The sequence below is a fragment of the Panicum virgatum genome, chromosome 5K (genome assembly GCF_016808335.1).
Source record: "Panicum virgatum strain AP13 chromosome 5K, P.virgatum_v5, whole genome shotgun sequence".
Classification (NCBI taxonomy): Eukaryota; Viridiplantae; Streptophyta; class Magnoliopsida; order Poales; family Poaceae; genus Panicum; species Panicum virgatum.
This window is the reverse complement of record NC_053140.1, coordinates 50292097-50312352: the sequence shown is the minus strand read 5'-3', so window position 1 is coordinate 50312352 and position 20256 is coordinate 50292097. Positions and strand designations below refer to the sequence as shown.

Here is a 20256-nt window from a genome sequence, read left to right as displayed (position 1 = left end):
GGTATATTAATTCATGATTAGCGGATGGTTACTGTAGCATCACTATACCAAATTATGGATTAATTAGGCTCATTAGATTTGTCTCACGAATTAGCACTCAGCTGTCAAAAAAAATTTATAAACAGATTTTATTTGATACTCCAAAATAGTAAGATTTTTTTTGATACGACAGGAACTTAAAAAAATCTCAGGAAACAAACAGCACCTAGGAGCAAGTATTATAACAGGCTGTAAGAAAATTAAATGCTAAGATAAAGGAGAGAGAAGAAAAACTGCGAGCTTTGTCTAGTGAGTTGAGAAATAGACTATAAAAATTCTTACTATCAACAATTGAATATATTATTAGGCTTGCTCCGAGCGCGGAGCTCCAGTAGTGCTGCGGCTGGGCCTTCCGCGACAGCACGCATAAAAAAAAAACCTCGCGCCCAATGAATAGATACCGCGCCGAATCCATGGTGCTAAAAATTACATGCCTGAAAAATCACAAAATCTGCAATGCACGTGGAACATAGATCTTCAATCCAATGGCTCCTGGTGTTCTTCTACCTCCCGTTCCAATGGTTTTCTTGTACAGATACGGACCAATATACAGGGCATGCTCGCCCAGTCGCCCCCGCCTCCCACCCTGATCCGTCCATCCGCGGCGGGCGGCGGCTTCCCGCCACCGCGCCCGCAACCGCCGCCCCCACCACGCTAAATCATCTTCAGGCTTCAGCGATGTCGTCGCTGCCGTGTGCCCCCGCACGTGACCCGCCCACCGATTGTCTCCCAACTACCCGCGCCAACGGTGCCCTCGCCGCCGCGGCCGCCCCGCCCCACCCAGCCACCCAGGCCAGGCACCCGTCGTCTCCGCCGGGCCAGCCTGCTCCCCGCGTTCCCCTCTAAGCCGGCAACAAATGAACCTCACCGGCAGCGCCCATGGCCCAAACGAACAACAGCCCCATGCTGAACCCGTCGCCTGAAATCCTTCCTATATTTCAGGCAACTGAAATTTAGGATATGTGAGTACAAATTGTGATTTATCAAAATTTACATCTTGGGAACCATGGTATGTTTTTCACTAGACCAACTCAATCATCAAAGCATAGTGCAAAACAGTCAACCAAACACTGAAGAATCAAGGAAATAAAAAACTCACACATGGAGCCATACATCAGTTCGTAGCAGTGGCACAACACATGCAACTAGTAAAAAGAGAGGATCTTGGCTTCTGCTTTTCATTGCTTCTTGGTGAACTAGTCATGGCAGTACTCTTTGGGCTCGATTCTGATTCCTTCAATGGAGACCACATACCAACTTTGCCTTCTGTTAGTAAGCTCTGAAATGGTTTCTTGTTTCTTGCAGAATGATTTGGTATTCTAAAGTCTCCTCCTGATGTTTCCCTGGGGCTTAACAGTGGGCTCTTCTCAGATTCTTCCTTGGCTTCAACTTTGAGTTGCATAACAGCAATGTCAGTCATGGGTATTTCCACGTCTACTTGGCTACGTTGTTTAGTAGAAGTGAAAAAATCTATATTTTGTGCTGCCTGAAGTAATGGTATCTCTTCATTGACTTCTCTCCCTGGAGTTGATGTTCGAGGAGGATATTGTTCCTCGGTAACCATGTCAATAGTTGCTGTGACTTCGGCCTGATTGCATTCAGCAATAAAGCCAGTGGCTGCAGTGCTTCCTGTGACTTCCTTGTGGTTGGCTTCAAAGGTAAAATCTGAGGCTGTACTGTTCATACCTACTTTCACATGGTTGATACCATCAGTAGAGATTATGCCTACATTCGAACTGTTTCCCAACAACTGCACACAATTGCTAAGAATTTCACCATTCTCAAGTTTCAGAACTTCACATTCTTCAAGCAGTATCCGTTGAGACTGGTCACCTTGTGACCTGGTCATAGTTTCTTGTGTATCTCTAGTTATGTATATCGCCTTGTCAATATCTTCTAGTAGTTCAAGAGGAGTTGATGGTGTGGTCATAGGTAAATTGGGTGAGTCTCCTCCCTCATTCGCCACTACATGGGCATCAACATGGAGACCTAATTCTTCTGCAGTATTTACCTTATCATCTTCTTCTAAAATTTCCTTTACTGTCTCTTTATCAAATTCCACTATTCCATTTACTCCATTGACTTCTCTTTGTAGCACTTCATTCACAATAAGATGACAATCTAATGAAGATGAGTGCAAGCCTGTAAAATCCTTTCCAGTAGCCTCAGCAATATTGACCAAGTCACCATCATATTTCTCAGGTTCCTTCTCTGCTGCAAAATTATCTTCTAGATTCCAAACTGCGACAGTTTTCTCAACAATTCCTTGTTCCTTGTGTAATGTTTCTATGCCAGTATGGTCCGCTTTTGCAATCATAGAGCCTGAAATCTGTCTTGAGGTAACTATCCTCACATTTTGTTCATTTCTCAATTCTTGGTCATTAATAGCAATTGGATTTCTTAAAGATGGCTGACACTTTGCAACAACCTCACCATAGTAGAGATTATCACATGATGTACATTCTGTACTATCTTCATCCTGATCTCCCAATCCATGGATATGCTTAACATCCTCAAGTGCCTCATCACTTTCAATCATAATCTTTACTGTTGCAGTTTTGCTAATTTCGCTGATTTCTTCCTTGTCATGTGGTATTTGTGTTTGTATATTGTCATTCTTGGATGTATCTATTTTTATTCCATTTAATGGATGCACATCTGGTGGAGGTTCAGGATTATCTTCTATAACAACTTCCTTGATCTCAGAGTCTTCAGCATCAAGATAAGTGCTGACAAATGATTCTGTTGATGATGTAGTTTCTCCTTGCATTGCCACCTCTACTTTTTTCTTCTCAATGTATCCTTGCTCTAAGTTTTTAGTTGTATCTTCACCAACTAGATTACCAACCATGATTGCATTTTCATGACTCCTAATTTCTTCCTGATCTTCTTGTGAAGCTTCTATATTTTCCTGTAATAGTGATTTGTAGTTGCTTTCGATATTTTCTTCACTTGTATTTCTAGTCCCATGCATAAGTTGTCTGGTTTTTTCACTAGAGATTGAGCTGTACTTGTTGCTTGCTGCATCTTCAATTGTGGTGCTGACAAGAGCAACTGTTTCAGTAGAAAATACGGTTCTTTCAGTTGCTTCTTTCCTCAATGGTTCATCTGCACCAAATTGCTTGCTTTTGTTAAGAGAATTATTCAGAGATACAGGGAAACTAAAAGCAGTAATTGTTCTTTTATTTTAGTGAATAGTCATCAATTTATATTCTGAAGTTTATCCACTAAAGCATAGTTGTCTGTTGAAGATGACATATTAAGGGGCGTAGCTGCCTAATTGGAGCATATTTGTATTATTTTGGAATCTCTGTATTTATCTTGCTAATTTTTTTCGTTCTCTTTTTTGGGGGCTATTTTCATTCTTACCACTTACATTATGAAATTGCTATTATTGCCATGCGTCTTTACTAATTAGGGAAGGGAGAGGACTTTTCTGAAGTAAAGAAAATAAACAAAAATGATATGGTAAAGTTACCAAGCTAGCTAGAAGCTGAATTGAAGAACTGAGCTAACCTTTTAGTAAGTTACTACTCTGATCACCTTCTTGTGTTGATGCAATATCCTGAATTGAGCCCCTGGTCTTCTCATCTAAGGCTTCAATCTTATCTGATGAACTATTTTGATCCGAAGCCACCTGCTTATCTTCAGCATTGGTAGTGATGGGGTCCTTTGAGGACTTTGACAAGTTGACATCCTCAGTGTCATGCTTCTCATTATCTGGCATACACAAGAAGATCAGCGAAAATTCATTATGCTGAATTTTTTTTGCCTAAATTAGTATACCACTAGCCATACTTGTTTCACTGTTCGTGCTGTTGAGTGCAGGTGAACCATGTGGAGGTTCAATGGTTTTGTCAACTCTGTTAACGGTCTCTTCTGACACTAAAATTTCGAAAAGAATATAATTATTGAAACACTGAAACATCATTGGTAGATAGCAGATAATATTCAGCAAAATTCATACCTTGTTGTCCAGTGACATTGTTGTTTCCCATGATCTCACTGCCTGCTACACTTCGCAGCTCAAGTTCTGAAATACAATGAGCAACCAGAACAGCATTTTAGTTAGCTCAAGCCCAACCTGGAACAAAAAATATCGGATATGAAAGACAAGGGGATGTGCAAGCGAACACCGCAGACCACGATGGATTAATGGCAGACACTTCAAGATTAGCTAGAAAGAGCACAAGAAGACAGCATATTGTTGTCTGTGAGCCTTGTAGTATTTGCAGTGCAGGGAGCTCAATATAAGAAACACTAGCTTTGTGGGTCGCTATTTCCTCTTGATTTTTTTTTTGAAAAGTTAACTAAAGTAAAGCTGGTGATCTGATTGAATTATGATCGCATCATTCATCAACATGACTCAGTTTGTTTAGAATAGGGGTCTACTGAAATTCAGCAGGAAAGCTGAACCCTTTAATCACAAAGGATTAGTAATGTTGGGAGCATGATTTAACAGGATGGATGTATGCTTTTTGCTGAACTAAGGACATGTTGCTTACATTGGGAACATGCAATTTATTTTATTCTTCTTTCAGCCTGTTATCAGCCTGTCGCAAATTGATGTGCCTGGAGAAGATTTAAGTTACTGAAGTATCAGTACGTGATGCAGGACATGGACCCTTTTACAGGAAGCACCAAGAGATTGTACTAAATATGTGAGGACTTGGTAAACACATCATGTATTAAGAACAGTGATCCTAAGCAGCTAAGCTTTGCCTTTTGACAGAATTTGATGAGCGTGAGCTAGACCATTTCAACCAATCAAACTTTCGGCGCAGGTTTAATGGTTCAAGTATGCTTTGTGGGCACATTTGGTTCCTCCCAAGTCATGTTCCCTGTCTCAGGGATTTAATTTGTGGAAGCATTATCATGGCTTGTTTGGCTCTAAAGCTGGATCGAGTTGAGTTGGAGGGGGACATGATGTTATTTTTTGGTGTAATCATGGCCTACACTTCCCTTTCTGCTGCTGGCCTGCTTCACGGACTTCCACAGGCCCTCCTGGTGCTGCTCCCCTTCGTACTACAGGGTGGAAGTTGTTTTCCACCTAATGCCTTCATAAGAAATTGTGACGTTTATGATTGCTATCGCCAGCTCAATCTAGCCTAGTGGCCGTAGATAGATAATAAGCAAGCAGCTTGTTTGAACATTTCTTTTCTTCCTGAGGATTGGTTAAAACTTAAACTTTCCGTGATGCTAACTTGGTGAATCTGCAATTCGATCATATGGAATGCCACAAAGGCACGTACTCGATCTCCCTCCAGTTGCAAATATTTTCTCTTTGAGGTATTATTTTTTTCTCTTTGAGTGACAAGGCATGATTCATGCGTTTTCTTTGTGAATACTGAATAGCTATGGTCCATGTTGTTATTAGATTCGTCGTGAAAAACTATTTCATAGCATGTATGTAACTCTTTATTTAAATAATATATACTCACAAAATTGCCAGTCAAACTAAGACCCTTCTTGAACGAGCCAGGGTATGAAAACTTAGCCTGAGGAACATGCTGCTCATGCGCAAGCCTACTGATCCACAATTCCACATAGGCAATGTGTGTGGGGTCTCATCCGCAGTGGCACATGGTATGGGCAGTATTCATGGATATTTTCAGCATTTGTTGTCCAAGATATATATCGTTAACATTATCTCTCTTGGGTGAATATAAGGTGACGAGGCGTGTATCTACGAGTTAACCGTGAGAAGGGAATATCCTCACTCATATAACCATGCACCATGGCTTTTACATTAGGGCATGTTTGGATGGATCATACCAAACATCCGGCCTATATATTCAATGGTCAACAGATAACCTGTCATTCACCATAACTAGAAGTTAGAAATGCTTAAACAGTGCAGCAATGTGAATTACTATTTTACAATGCAAGTCTTTGATTTTTTTAAGACACTATAATGTCTTTAATTTGCCTAAGAAATCTCTATATTTTCACCTAAATCAAGACAAGAAAAATTGTGATTATATATGAGCCCTAACATCTACCCGTGCATCTCTTTATATAAGAAAGTCTTTCGAAGTATGCTTTGACCATTAGTTTTCTCTTGTAATTTGTGTTCAATCGGCATTAAACCAAATCTTGTCCAAATATATTTGAAAGTTAGATTTAAGGATTCATATTTTGTATACTATAAATATGTTCATAAATTTGATTAATAGTTAGTCAAAAATTAAGAATCTAGCTTTTTTTATTGGAGTACGCATTATATCTTGAAATGGATAGAGTAGTGCGAGGACTGTCGAGTGCCACGATGTTTGTCCGATCAAAAGCTTTGTCCCATGTCGTTTTTGACTTCACGCTAAACCGCGTATATATAACTGACTTTACAAGAATGATATTATACAAATATCAAGTTGCTTTTGGGCGCAATCCTGGGAGGGCATTGGTTACTGGTTTACGGACAGCCCCCATGCCTGCGTGCCGGCAGATCATGCGGCGCACTAGCGACGCGTGGTAGACCAGGACCACCAACATTTTTGAAGCTCGATGTTGTCAATGGTTGAGACCACATCCATGCTGATAAGTAAGATAGGGTTTTCTTTTTCTCTTTAGTTTTGGTCCCAACGAGCCTCGTACATTGCTAGCTAGATCTGTTTGACTATGCTTTATGAATAATTTTCTCTTTAAAACTATCATAGTTTACGTTGCAACACTGCAAACTCATATAAACAGTCACTGACAGGTAGTCCCTCCACATTTCACCGCTGAGTAGGAACCTACTTGTCAGTGACTGTTTGCGAAACTATATCCTTCGCAGCGCGATATTCACTTTGATTACATTTGCTCAAAAGCATTAATTTTGTAGTGCCAATGGGTACGTTTTGCCGTTAGGAATAGGGTGGACCACGGGTAGATACATGCATGCGCGCACATGAACCACGGCACGCGCGCGTGCTCGCATGTGATGCGCGCGCTCCTCCGAGATGGCTTTGCGCATGCAATGGCGCCGTGGATCAGCCAGTAGGCTGTACGCACGCCGGCCTGGCCGGCCGGCCGGCCGCCGAGGTGCTAGCTGACGCATCTTACGGCTACCGACCGCATCTTCTCGATCGATTGCCGTTCGATCGAACGTTGTTTGGCGTGCACTTAGCTCGCAAGGCTAAGGAACGAGACGGCGTGTTTCTTGTCAGCCAGACCTGAACAGTGCTTCTGCATCAATGAGGCCATGTGCCCCCAAACGCATCCAGCAGCGGGCAAACCAAACAGAGGGAAGTACAAGAAGACTCCAAGCTTGCCCAAGGAAATACAACCAATCATGCCATAGGTGGTGGAATCTGATCCGGGATCTGTACATGTGTCGACCCCATGTATCTTTGCATGATTGTAGCTACTATTTGTGGAAACCTCTTTACCAGTAATTTGATAACCCACTGCTGGAGAAAGGCACATCAGTGCCGGTCACAGGACGGCTTAGTGCCGGTCCCTGTAGCCGACAATAAATGGCCGGCACTAACGTGACAGTCGTTAGTGCTGTCTACTCTGACCGGCACTAACGTGCGCATGTTCGTGCCGGTCCGAAATACCAGCCGGCACTAACGTGCCCGACCCCGCCTGGCTCCTGGCAGTAAGGTTAGTGCCGGCTGGTATAACTGGCCGGCACTAAATGTTTTTTCTTCTTTATGTTTTTTTTTCTTTTTCATTTTTATATATACGTATGACTATGCATGTATGTGACTATATAGTGGTACTCTTTGCATTGCACAGTAATATTAGGACAGCATATTACACTAATATTATATATATATATATATATATATATTCGTCATGTATGGAACACTTAGGAGTTCAAAAGTACTTGAGATATTACAAATTATTAAGCACATCAACTATAGTAATTTATCAGCTTTCCCGTCGTCGGATCTTCTTTGGCGACGCTTGTACGGAGATCGCCATGAAATTCGCCCTTAGAATTTATGACTTCATCGAGCAGGAATCCGCATATAGCTTCTTGAATTGCCCTGATCCGAGCCATTTCAATGAGTTCTTCTTTCATCCACCAACGCTGTCACATTTTTCGATAAAAACATGAGAATAAAAAATAATGAATTAAAATAATGAGCAGATGTGATTGTGCTCGCGTACATTGAATGCCTCCACTGTCATTTGCCCTTTTTCACTTGCAAAAGAGTTGATCCACTCGCATATGTAGTATACACATAAGTTGTTTCCTTGTTCCTGTCTCCAACACTATGGACAAATGTGGGTTACGATATAGAATTTTTCTGATGTTTATTGCGAATGACATTAGTAGCGAGAGTATATTCATACTGGAAAATCAGTCACCCAACGAAGAGGCTCGATTTCACCTATGGGCAAGCCTATGTGTTTGCGGAGGTAGCGACTCCATGCAGTATTTACCACCTCGATGAGATCTTGGTACTTTGATTTATCTTGCCTTAACGAGTCGTACACCAAGACCTTGTGCTCCTCAATCCGAATACAAAGCAATATCCAATGAAAGCTGTGCTATTCTTACGCAATTAGTGTTGATTATAATAGTTATTAAATAGTATTATTAATACGAAGGGATTGAAAAAAAAGAGGCTAACAAAGAACGACTCACTGATGGTTGTATGGCAAGAGAATGAAGGGACACATGCTATTCTTACGCAACCCCCTGTATATAACATCGACTATTTCTTCAGACTTTTGCGCTACCGATTTCTCGTGTATAATATCGGGGTCGAAAAACCCGACGTTATGGAAGTTCTTCTTTCGGCAAATTTGAATTTTTGACCTACGGGACACAAGAAAAACGGGGATCAGTCAACACACAAGGCTAAAAATAATGAAACGAGAGACAATACTTACATGCACCATACACTCACGAGGGACTTGTAAAGGGCATCTTGATGGTATAAATCGTAAAGTGCTGCAAACTCGATATATACATCATCTGCCCCCCGCCAGAAATGCTCATCTTTAATCCGAGCTGGGAACATCTCTAATTCATTAGCTTTAGATTGCACGGCATACCATTTGTGTAACTCGGCCATTCTCGTTGGTAGGAATGGTAGCAACTCTGGCCATATCAAAGGTTCACCAAGTACAAACTTTTTCTTGCCGCGTGCATTCTGTAGGGCCTCTCCAAGCAATTGAGCCCTTGTTAGATCAGTTTGCAATATCATCCCAGCCATGGTCAACGGATCTCTTGATTCATCAGGACATTCTTCACGCGGCACTATCAACGGAGGGATCGATTGTTTGGACTGCTCTCCGAGTTGGGGAACGGTCTTTGCATTAATCCGCCGATTCTTGGGGTTGCTGTAGCACTTTCTGATCTGCCGATCATAATCCGACTCCCTTTCTTTCTCCTTGGTGGGATCTTTAATGAAGTGTTTAATGAAGTGTGACTTTGCAACCGGATCTATTTCTGGCTTCTTGTTCGCAGCCTCCCTCAGTAGCTTGCGCTTCAGCAAGAAGATTTGAAACGATTCTTCTGCCTCTTCCTCTTCTAGAGCCTTCGCTTTCTTCTTTCTTTGCTGCTTATGAGATGGCTGGACCGAAGGTACCGTGTATGCCTTCTGTCGCTGACTCTGATTCTGTTGTGCGGCTGGTGATGATGCCGGAATTGGCTCGCTTTGTGCGGCTGGTGATGGCGGATCCATGCTGGGTTCCCGTGCAGGCGGTGGAGAAGGTGGGCCAACACTAGGATTCCTGTCAGCTGGCGTTGGTGATCTTTGCCTTGAGCACCGAGCGGAATCTGTGGCTGCTTGCACCAATCTTATGTCGCGCTTTGGCCACACGATCCATGTGTGTACGGCATATTGTAGTTCTGTTTCTTCAGGACCTATAGGGACCGGGAGGTCCATGTCTTCCCAGCGTTCTTCAGTAATTCGGTCAACAAAGACTCTGGCGAATCCTTCAGGAATCGGCTGGCAATGTATTGTCCCGCCTTCTTTTTGGACTTCCGCATAACCCTCAGCACAAACTTTGAGCTTTTTCCCATAAAGAACCAGAAGCTCACATTGGGTCCTAATGGTGATGTCGTCAATGGGGTCCCTCGGCCTGTGGGCACCCAAATTAGGGTGCTCCGTGGAAGAAACACTACTACGACGCTGAGAAGGGGGCTGATCTCCACATTGGCAGCTGGTTGGTCCGAGCGTTGCCCAACTGTTGCCTCAAGTGACATTATCCGGTTTTCTAGGCTACGGATCTTCTCTGCCACTACTGCCTTGCTTCTGCATCGGCTTCGGTAGGTTTCAGACGTTGTATTATAGGGAAGTACCACACCAATTTTGCGGGAACTCTCTTCTTTACCGGCTGCCCATCAACATCACCTGGATCATCTCGTCTGATCTTATACCGCAATGCGCTGCAAACAGGACAAGCTTCCAAATTCTCGTATTCGCCGCGATACAAGATGCAGTCGTTAGGACATGCGTGAATCTTTTGCATGTCCAATCCAAAAGGGCAAACCATCTTTTTAGCTCCGTATGTTGTTGACGACAGTTCATTACCTTCAGGAAGTATGTTCTTTACAATCTTTAATAGCTCACCAAATCCCTTATCGGTGGCACCATTAGTTGCCTTCCATTTCAGCATCTCCAGCGTGGTACCCAACTTCTTTTGCTCCGGTTTGCAACTAGGAACAACGACCTTTTGTGATCCTCCAACATCTTCTCGAACTTTAATGCCTCCTTCACAGTCTCACTGTCTTTCTGTGCATCAAGCAACGCCTGACCTAGCTCGTCAGGTGGCTCCTCTTGTGTAACATTTGCTTCACCCTCGTCCATTGGTTCATCTTGAAAGCCACCTACTTCATGAACCCATGCCCAATCTGGAAGGTTGTTATCATCATCGGCATCTTCTTCATTATCTTCCATCATAACTCCAACTTCGCCGTGCTTGGTCCAAAGGGTATAGTTACTCATGAATCCATTCAAGGCCAGGTGATTCCATAGAGTATCTCTTTTCCGGAATTCCTTTTTATTTTCGCAAATACTGCATGGACAACACATTAAACCCTTTGGCGACCTATTTGCCATTGCCGCCTTGAGAAAAGAATCTAAACTCTGAATCCACGCCGAGGTGCTCCGGCTGCCGTGCATCCATTGCCGGTCCATCTGTAATTAATTACCGTATAAAAACAAAAATCAATTCTACATATCTCAAAACAAGTTACTATGAAGTAATTCGAAAAAATTTGTAAATGTGTCATAGGCCACCTATCTAGTAAACCTAAAGTAAATAGCAAAATAAATTGGCACAATAATATATACACATGTCACCATGAAATAATTCGAAAAAATCATTCTAAATGTTTGATAGTCAAACTATATAGTAAACCTTCTCTAAAAAACAACAAATAATTCTACCTTGCTCAAATTAATGAACAAATTGATAAATCATGTTCATTTTCCCTCATCCTTAAAATCCTTACAATTTTGCATAATAACATATAGACATGTCCCCGTGAAATAATTCAAAAAAAATTAATCTAAATGTGTCATACTCAAACTATCTAGTAATCCTTCTCTAAAACACAACAAATCAATTCTATTTTGCTCAAATTAATGAACAAATTGAAAAATTATGCTCATTGTTCCTCAACCTTAAAATCACTATTTTCTTTACCTAGAAAGCATGAAACGAAAGAAAAAACAATGTGAAAGAAGAGTGGAAGAAGCTGCTAACCTTTGGTGCACTTAGATGAGTGAAATCCTCACAAATTTTGAAGAAAATGGGCAGCACCTCCCTTCTAACATGCCATAGGAGAGAGGAGAAGCTCGGCCAAATGGATGGGTCGGGCTGGGAAGAAGAGGGAGCCAGTATATACGGGGCAACTTAGTGCCGGCTAGTAATTTGAGCCGGCACAAACTGTCGACGGTTAGTGCCGGCTGGGGAGTCCAGCCGGCACTAAATTGGCTGCTGACCGTTGGGGGGTGACACTTTAGTGCCGGCTGGGTATTCTAGCCGGCACTAACGTGACCATCGTGTACTTTACATGCACGTTAGTGCCGGCTCCTGCGTGACCGGCACTAAACTACTAGTACCGATAAACGTTTCTCCAACAGTGACCATCGAGCTAGCAAGGGCTGCCGCTCAGCTGTAAAAAAGATTATCATTGCAATGCTCTATGTGTACTGAATCCATGTAAAATACAGGCCCATTTGCCCACTTTTTAACCGTCTGCACAACTCTAGCTTTCTCGATCCAAGTAAAACTCCAGTACCATCCGGTAATTAAGTGTACCTGAACACCGATTTTGCGCATCACGCGCTGATCAGCTGGTGACCCGGCGCCCGGGCATGCGTCAGCGCCCCTGTGCGGCCTGAACGTTCAGACGTTGTTCTGTTGCAAAGGAACAATTGAAAGGATTAGAGGGGGTTGGAAGGAATTAAGCCCCCAATAAGTCAAAATTTCCCTCAACTCCTTCTAATCCTAATCAATCCCCTTGTGCCCTTGTGGAGGGGATTAGCCGAACAAGAGAGGAAAGCCGACCGGGAAGTGCCCTCCGATCCATTCGGTGCGCGCGCGCGGTCTGTTGCTGAGAAAGTGCAGCACCCGCCGCGCGTGGTGCGCGCGTGTACGTAGTAGCTGAGGCCTGCGGCTGCGGGGGAGCTCCGGCGGGAAGTCGAGAACCGGCCGGCGCCCGGCAGGGCTCGCAGCTTCAGTTCAATGGGCGCGGTGACCGTCAGAAAAAAGAGTTAACACGCACCAAGTCATCGCCGACACACGCACCACCGTGCCATGTCGCGGCCGGCTTCACCTCGTACATCAGCCAGTCCCCCGTCAGCAAAATTGCCACTTCTGACCACTTTTTTTTTACTTCAAAATTGCCTAGTATATATTCAGAAGCACGGAGGAAATAAATTAAACTAGCCTTGACATCGATCAAACATAGGGATTTTCCCCCCTGCTGAACTATCCCACCAAAATCCCCCACTGAATCAAAACCTAGCCAATTTTAGTAGCTATACCATGAACCAGAGCACCAAAAGCCCGTGCGTGCTGATCACACTCGTCCTCTGTTGCTGCATGCGTGCTGTACCACACCAATTGTGCATCGTCGTCGTCAGAAGAGCTAGCGTGCAAGTTAGCTCCATCACACGCCTGAAACTTTGGCTAGCTATAGCTCTCGGCTCACAGCATGCATGGGACCATCATCCGGGCCGGGAGCTAGCGACGATGCATGGTCCAGTGCAATAGCAGCTTAGGCCGCCGTACCGTTGCTGCAACGGCCAGCTTGGCCATGTTTGCGTTTGCACGCCTCGGCTAATCCCAGCACAAAAGGTGTCCAAGTACGTACAATACAATTGTGCAAACCCTAGCTAGCTACACAGGCTAGCTAGGCTAAGCTACGCTCGTGGTGCTGTGAGCATCAGCATCGCATGCAAGCTAAGACAACATCGGTTCTTCGACATATTCCTCTGTATGCTCGCTCCTATATAGGACCACCGTAGTCCGTAGCCCGCGTGTAGCTAGCTACCCTTTCGACATTTAAAATCTTGCAAAAATTCAGCTCCTCCCGTTCTGAACTTTTAACCTCTGCTGTTTAATTAACATTAACTGAGATGCCGTATCGCTTCACCTTCGTTCTACTGCCCTCTATATATGAGGAGGAGCTCCTGCTGTGTGCCCTACCCCTCCCCAACCCCGGCCCTCACCCACACTACTATCCTGTGATACCATAGCTAACATATACATCATCGTGTGGATGGATGTGAGTGGCATATATGCGTGTGTGCACATTAAGCAGCTGAAGCTGCCAGCATGATCTGATCTTTCTTCTTCTAGTTATTAAGTTCCTTCTTCTGGTGATGAAGGTCTGGCAATTTTGGATGATGCCTAGATTCAGATCTTGCTGTGCAGTTTCACCTGCTCATTGGAGCACAGAAAAAATTAGGCGCGCCCTTTATTTATTTCTAGCCTTTGAATTTCTGTCCCAAATCGCTGCCACAGAAAAATATTACGTACTACAAAGGTATAGATCAGATGAACACTGCACGGATCGCGCGCATAAGCGCGAGCGAAAAAATCTCTGAGGTGAAATAATATCACACTAAGCGGAAGAGATGCTAGCTGGGATATATATTCCTGTGTCAGGTGAGTCATTTGGGTCATCATCGATGTGGTTGTTTCCACGCGCGGTATTGTTGCTCTTAATTACCGTCCTCGACTCGAACACGCACATCATCAGATGTACATGTGTGTTGCCCTAGCTAGCTAGGAATTTTTAGGAGGGCGACAGATTTGTGCGTGAATTTTTTTGTAGTTTGCTGTCAGTCAGCGTAGTCAAATAATTTTCCTCTGGTTTGCTTCTGAATTTGGATTATTTCGTTTGCTACCCTTTTTCTTTTCTTACTCAGTGCACGTCTTTGCTTGTTTCTCGATTGATCTGTAGTTCTCTCATGTATGCATCTTCATCAATTCAATGTTAGATCTGACTTCTTTGATTTTTTATTTATACTCTTCTGATGTTTTGTCCCTTTTCCATCAAGAAATTAAAGAATTTAATTGCAGGCATGTACGTAGAAATCTTTTGAAGAAGTAACACACTATTAAATCTTATGGATCAGATAGAAGAATCATTGATCTATGATCCTTTTTGGGGGGTTCAGAAACCATAATGTTTTTTTAAATACTTCAACAGTATAAGTAGATCATAAGGCCTTGTTCGGTTAATCCCCTCCATAAGGGGATTGATGGGGATTAGAGGGGGTTGGGAGAGATTAATCCCCAACAAGTCCTTGTTCGGTTAATCCCCTCCACAAGGGGATTGATGGGGATTAGATGGAATTGATGGAAATTTTGACTTGTTGGGGATTTAATCTCTCCCAACCCTCTCTAACCCCCTTCAAGTCTCTTGCAACCGAACAAGACCTAAGAGGGAACGGAGGAAGATTTTTTTTTTGTCTGACAGGTATGAAGGAATTGTAGCCTTAAAATTATTTAGCCTTTCTGTTTATTCTTCTAGCTGAATTCAACCAATATATATATTGGGCTTTACTTATTGATCTGATATATGTTGGCATCTCTTGTATGTGTTGTGAACTTGAGATTTTTTTTAAAAAAATGTTCTCACTAGATATATCACTTTTACTTTCACATCATCAAATATAAAATTATCAGATCTTTCTTTGTTTTTATGTTATCAATGCACCTCGACCAAGCTATTCATAATCCCTATGGTAGCACGTATAGCATGCGGCTAGCTAACATTAAATTTTATTTATTATGTGCTTTGATCTTCTCCAACAAATTTTTTCCGCCCCTGCAATAATGATTAATATCTAACTAGCCATTTCATTCATGGGCAATTCGCTACTACCAGGATCCAAAATTTCGTTCTTAAAATTTCCAGGTTATCCAACTATTTAATTATTTCGTTCATAAATAATGATTAAATATTTTTTGCCGCACAGGTTATGATTTCAGGTTTCTCATCTGTGTGAACCTACAAATGGTAAACTTAGCATAAGCTCATCAAATACTAAAATTAACCTCAATGCCAGTGGCTTCGCTAGCTGTGACTGATGAGAAGGTGCGGCTGGAGATAGACCCAACCCCCATCTTCTAAATCTTGTGGCATTAAGAATTAGTTCTTAACTATTTTTTCAGATCCTTGGTGATTATATTTTCCCATGTCAGAAATGATGATGTGCCTTATTTGGCAATTGTGACGACCATTCCAGCATGGCTTCGTTTTGGAGGTTAGCCTTTATTGTGTAGTTTTCATGTGTTTGAGTGGAGAAGATCTACATTATATTTTCCCTCTATGATGGATTCATCTACTACTTCATTTCTTGTGCAATTGTTGCAGTCTCTATATTGATGATTGGGGTCTTAGATCCTTGGGAAATCCCTCTTCTTAATACCCCTATTCTCCCTTCATCCGGAGCAGCCGTAACTTGAGCTCATCATGCTATACTCGCGGGGAAGGAAAAACGAGCAGTTTATGCTTTAGTAGCAACCGTTTCACTGGCTCTAGTATCCACTGGCTTTCAAGGAATGGAATATTACCAAGCACCCTCCACTATTTCGGATAGTATTTATGGGCCTTCGCTCTTGGCACTCCTAAGGGTGAGGGTGGCGGATCTCTTTTCCTTGGCCAATATCGGAGGGAAAGTTACAATTAATTGGTTGTAAAGTGTTCCCTTGCTGTAATCCATGGTTGGGGCCCTCATTAGGGCAGTCCCAACCCAGACTCTACCATGGAGTCTAAGTATATTTATAGTCCTCTATTTATAGTTTTTTTGCTGATGTGGCACCCTAATTATTGAAGAGAGAAGGAAAAAAATAAGACTTGATTTCTAGATAAGACCTCAAGTCTATGCGCCCTTCAATGCCCAAGAAACCAGGGAGGCTTGCGTTGTGGAGGGGGCGTGGAGTCCATGGATCTTGTGATGGAAGAAAAACAATAAATGATTTTATGTATAGAAACTACTATTACACACTTTGCATTGGGAAATATAGTTTCTTGTGATGGAGTCTTTGAGGCTTAAGACTCTACGAGTGGAGTCTGCATTGGGACTGCCCTTAGCATCAGTTGGAGAGGCTTGCTTCCAGGCTCCGCCATACTCACTTCATCCAGGAATATAAAGACATTGAAAGGTTCAAAGCAAGGCATTCTAGGAGTTTTGGATAGATATTAAAGGAAATCATTAAATTCTTTTTAGCATTTGCATACCTACTTTTTTTATTCCACCCTTCGCTACTTAATCTTAGCAACAACTTTAATTTATTATAACAGGTAAAGTAAGAGCTATTGGAATACGTCTTTGATTATTTTCCTTAATCTTGTCTTAAAATTGTTAGGATGCCTTATATTATAGGATTGAGGGAGTACATCATACCGATATCCAGTGCACTGTGGGTTGGTGAAATGGCTCGAACCGTTGGTGAAATGGCTTGAATCGTTATAGAATGATGAGAACTATCCGTGACATTTTTCACTTTTCCATTGTAACGATTTATCGTCACTGACACTGATGTGTTATGTTTATTGTGTCATGCGCACCAGAAGAGAATTGGGGACGGTATAATGTTTGTCGTCGGTGTTTAAGGATTAAAAAGGATGTACTCTCTACAATTAAATATAAATTTCAACCAATTTAAAAAATGTGCATCGGACTACATGCATTAGCTTTATAAAACAAAAAAAAAAGACACGGAATGCGCTGCTACCGGATGATCCATGTGCTGCAATATTCTGCTCTTTTTACAGACGACGAACTCCGGGAGCATGATCTCGAATCTCCGGATCTCCGCCACCGAACTTGCAGCTGTAGCTCGTCAAAGCAAAGAAAATAAGCGTCGATATGTGTAACGTGTAGTGATGACTTAGTGTTCCTTGCAAAAAAAAAGTGATCACTTAGTGTTATCCAGAACATATACATAGATGCGTGCGTGTAGATCGTGAACTCATCGGACTCAGATTCGGTGACATGCTGTTGGCATGTCAACGCGTAACATTTCGTTGATCCGGGCCGCTCCAAACCAATCCAATGCCTCCCGGTCGTCTGCCGCCCGCGCGCCGTTTTCACCCGCTAACAGGCCTGACGCAAGAATTTGGGATTCAGGCCGAATGGGCCGAATTTCACTGAAATTCGCCCAATTCGGTAAGCCCCGAGATAACATTAAACCGGCCAAAAAAATTCAGCCCAATTCAAATTTTGAGCCCGGCACAATATCTATAACAGCCCATACACACCTCTCCTCAATATAAAAGTCTGAACCCCCTGATGAAACCCTAGCAAATTCATTTTCACTCACCTCCCCTCCCTGTTGGCGGCGGCCAAAGAGCAGCGAGGCGTGGAAGCCAACATTCCCGTCGGCCTCCTCCTAGATCTTCGTTCCTCTGCTTCCTGGTTCAGGCACAACCATCTCAACCTATTCCCGTCCATCTTTCCACTCTAATATGCAGCACGGAGCTGCTTCTCTATTTTTAATCATGTTGTGCAGATCCGTCGAGTCCCTAATCCGGCTGTCGTGCTTGGCGTTGGGCCCTGCTGCTCATGGAGGCCTCACGTAGTTGGTCGGCGGCCGGGATGCAGCGGGTTGGTCGGCAGCGGCGCCGGCGCCGACGGTCAAATCGTCGAACATATCGGAGTTGGTGACGATGCGCCGGCTGGGCTGCAATATACTACATCTGGAAGCATGCTTATTATCGTTCTTATTCTATCTTGATGTTTGTATCATCTTGTTTTAAACAAGGAAGTAGCTAAAATACGGCCGGTCGTAAATTTGCTTGATGGTACTACAATGATTAGAAAAATCATGATGCTTTCTGCTTTTGGACTGTAGCGGCATGTTTTGTCAACTAATGTGCTTTCTTTTGGAGACAAACTGAATAACCCAAGAAACATAATAAAGATTCCAGATCACCTCGTGTGCAAATACATCAATCTAATATGTCAAAATTAGGGTATATAATAAGCAATTATACACAAACAAATTTACGTCCACCCTATGCTAAATCCAAAAATATAACATCACAAGTGAAATTAAACGGCATGGTTATTCGTGGGATTACACAGACATGTCACAAGCATATTATCACAAATGCAGCGTACTTCATACTTGCATAATTGATGAGCTCCTTTTATGACCTGCCGTGCAATGAGAAAAAGATCAGATCAGTTTGTGTAGCAAAAATAAGTTGCATAAGGTGAAGAACTAGCTTGTGTATCCTAATAAGCAACAGAGGCCCTCCAGAAATAAAAGGTCATCAAAAATTGCCTAGGCAAATGCATTTTTTATCTTGTTCATAACCAAAACTTCGCCACTATTAGTAGTGATTTGACTAAATGAGCAATATTTTGCATGATCAAGAATGCCCAATATGAGAGTAGTATTTTGCCTAGCTAGAGGTAACATCATTAACTAACAGAAAATAATATTTTTGCCTAATTAAATTAATATTATTGCCCGGTGAAAAATCATATTATTGCCTGGTAAAGAACATATTGCTGCATTTATTAAATTTCAATGAAAAGCATCATTCAACATGCAAAGTTTATTGTATGCTCTTTCATAATATGCCAAAAATAAATTTTTTGCCTAATGAAAATAGTATTATTGCCTAGTGAAAACATGTTATTGCCTAATGAAAATCATATTATTGCTTGGTGAAGGAAATGTTGCTGCATTTATTAAGCTTCAATGACAAGCATCATCCAACATGCAGAGTTTGTTGTATGCTTTTTCATAACATGCCACAAAATAATGTTTTTGCCTAATGAAAATAATATTATTGCCTAGTGAAAACATGTTATTGCCTAATGAAAATAATATTATTGCCTGGTGAAGAACATGTTGCTGCATTTATTAAGCTTCAATGATAAGCATCATCCAACATGCAGAGTTTGTTGTATGCTCTTTCATAACATGCATAAAAGTTGTGAAGCACCCACGCTGATTTAGGAAGAGCAATCATGTAAAGAGAAATCTCAACTACCTTAAGTTTGTCGTACGGTCTTTCAAGAAGTCTGTTCATAACATGTCACTCCATGCTCCTATCAGATAATCTAAAAGTTAATCATTATAGTAACTCTATGCACTAATGTTTAAGGTATAATCAAGAAATATAATTCAATTGATACCTCTCCTAAAGATCCTTTGTATCTTGAAATGGATTTATCAAGCTTAATTAATCTGCATTGCTTTTGATTAACCTGCAAATACAAGATGTTACCATTTTAATATGAATTGGTGCAACCAGAACAAAAAAATATTAAACTAAAATGGATAATTTGTTTGTTCATTTAGCACAGGCGGCCTACACATGAAATTGCACACAGTGATCAGTAGAAACAAAAGAAAAACACACATTGTCACATTACACAAAAAATGCTAAAAAATCAAGGCACAAAGATGCTTAGCTAGTATGATTAATTTGCTTGTTGGTTGAGCATAAGTTGCATGTCGTGGCTCTAGGAAGAGGGCCACAGCCGGGTGGCGGAATGCACCCGCCTAATCCCAGAGGGTGGTTACTCGGGGAGTGCAAGCTATCCCTCAGATCACTCATGAGGCAAGAACACAAGGACACTCAAGGATTTAGAGTGGTGCGGGCCGCCGAAGCGTAATACTCTATGTCCACTGAGAGTTGTATTGTGTGGATGAGTCCGTCCTCCCCCACTTCGTCCTCCCCTGGACCTGAGTCCTTCTCTAGCGGGCGTCCCCTTTTATAGTGTAAGGAGGACGCGTAAACAGACGTTGGACCCCGACAGGTGGGCCCTACGAGGTGGGCCCCGA

General features: G+C 42.3%; 1 protein-coding gene and 2 long non-coding RNA genes across 3 annotated transcripts; 1 reads left to right on the top strand and 2 right to left on the bottom strand.

Annotated features, from left to right (window-relative positions):
• Nucleotides 1-1130: 1130 nt before the first annotated feature.
• LOC120710196 lies at nt 1131-7224 on the bottom strand. The gene is made up of 5 exons (XM_039995849.1): nt 7194-7224; nt 4007-4072; nt 3847-3924; nt 3556-3759; nt 1131-3147 (listed from the first exon to the last, which is right to left on the bottom strand). The coding sequence occupies exons 1-5, from the start codon at nt 7222-7224 to the stop codon at nt 1154-1156; spliced, it is 2373 nt and encodes a 790-aa protein (XP_039851783.1). The 3' UTR covers nt 1131-1153.
• Nucleotides 7225-17633: 10409 nt separating this feature from the next.
• Nucleotides 17634-18296, top strand: LOC120708221. The gene is made up of 2 exons (XR_005689278.1): nt 17634-17870; nt 17965-18296. It is a non-coding gene; the product is annotated as an uncharacterized LOC120708221 (long non-coding RNA).
• Nucleotides 18297-18367: 71 nt separating this feature from the next.
• On the bottom strand, nt 18368-19919 carry LOC120708220. Its single transcript, XR_005689277.1, has 3 exons — nt 19605-19919; nt 19460-19517; nt 18368-18611 (listed from the first exon to the last, which is right to left on the bottom strand). It is a non-coding gene; the product is annotated as an uncharacterized LOC120708220 (long non-coding RNA).
• Nucleotides 19920-20256: the final 337 nt, after the last annotated feature.

Excerpts from the sequence above, each read along its gene's own strand:
- LOC120710196 (XM_039995849.1), bottom strand. The coding sequence starts at position 7,224 with ATGGCCTCATTGATGCAGAAGCACTGTTCAG. Across the intron at positions 3,760-3,846 it reads TGCACTCAACAGCACGAACA|ATAATGAGAAGCATGACACT; the intron begins GTGAAACAAGTA and ends TGTGTATGCCAG. Across the intron at positions 3,148-3,555 it reads GAGTAGTAACTTACTAAAAG|ATGAACCATTGAGGAAAGAA; the intron begins GTTAGCTCAGTT and ends AATTTGGTGCAG.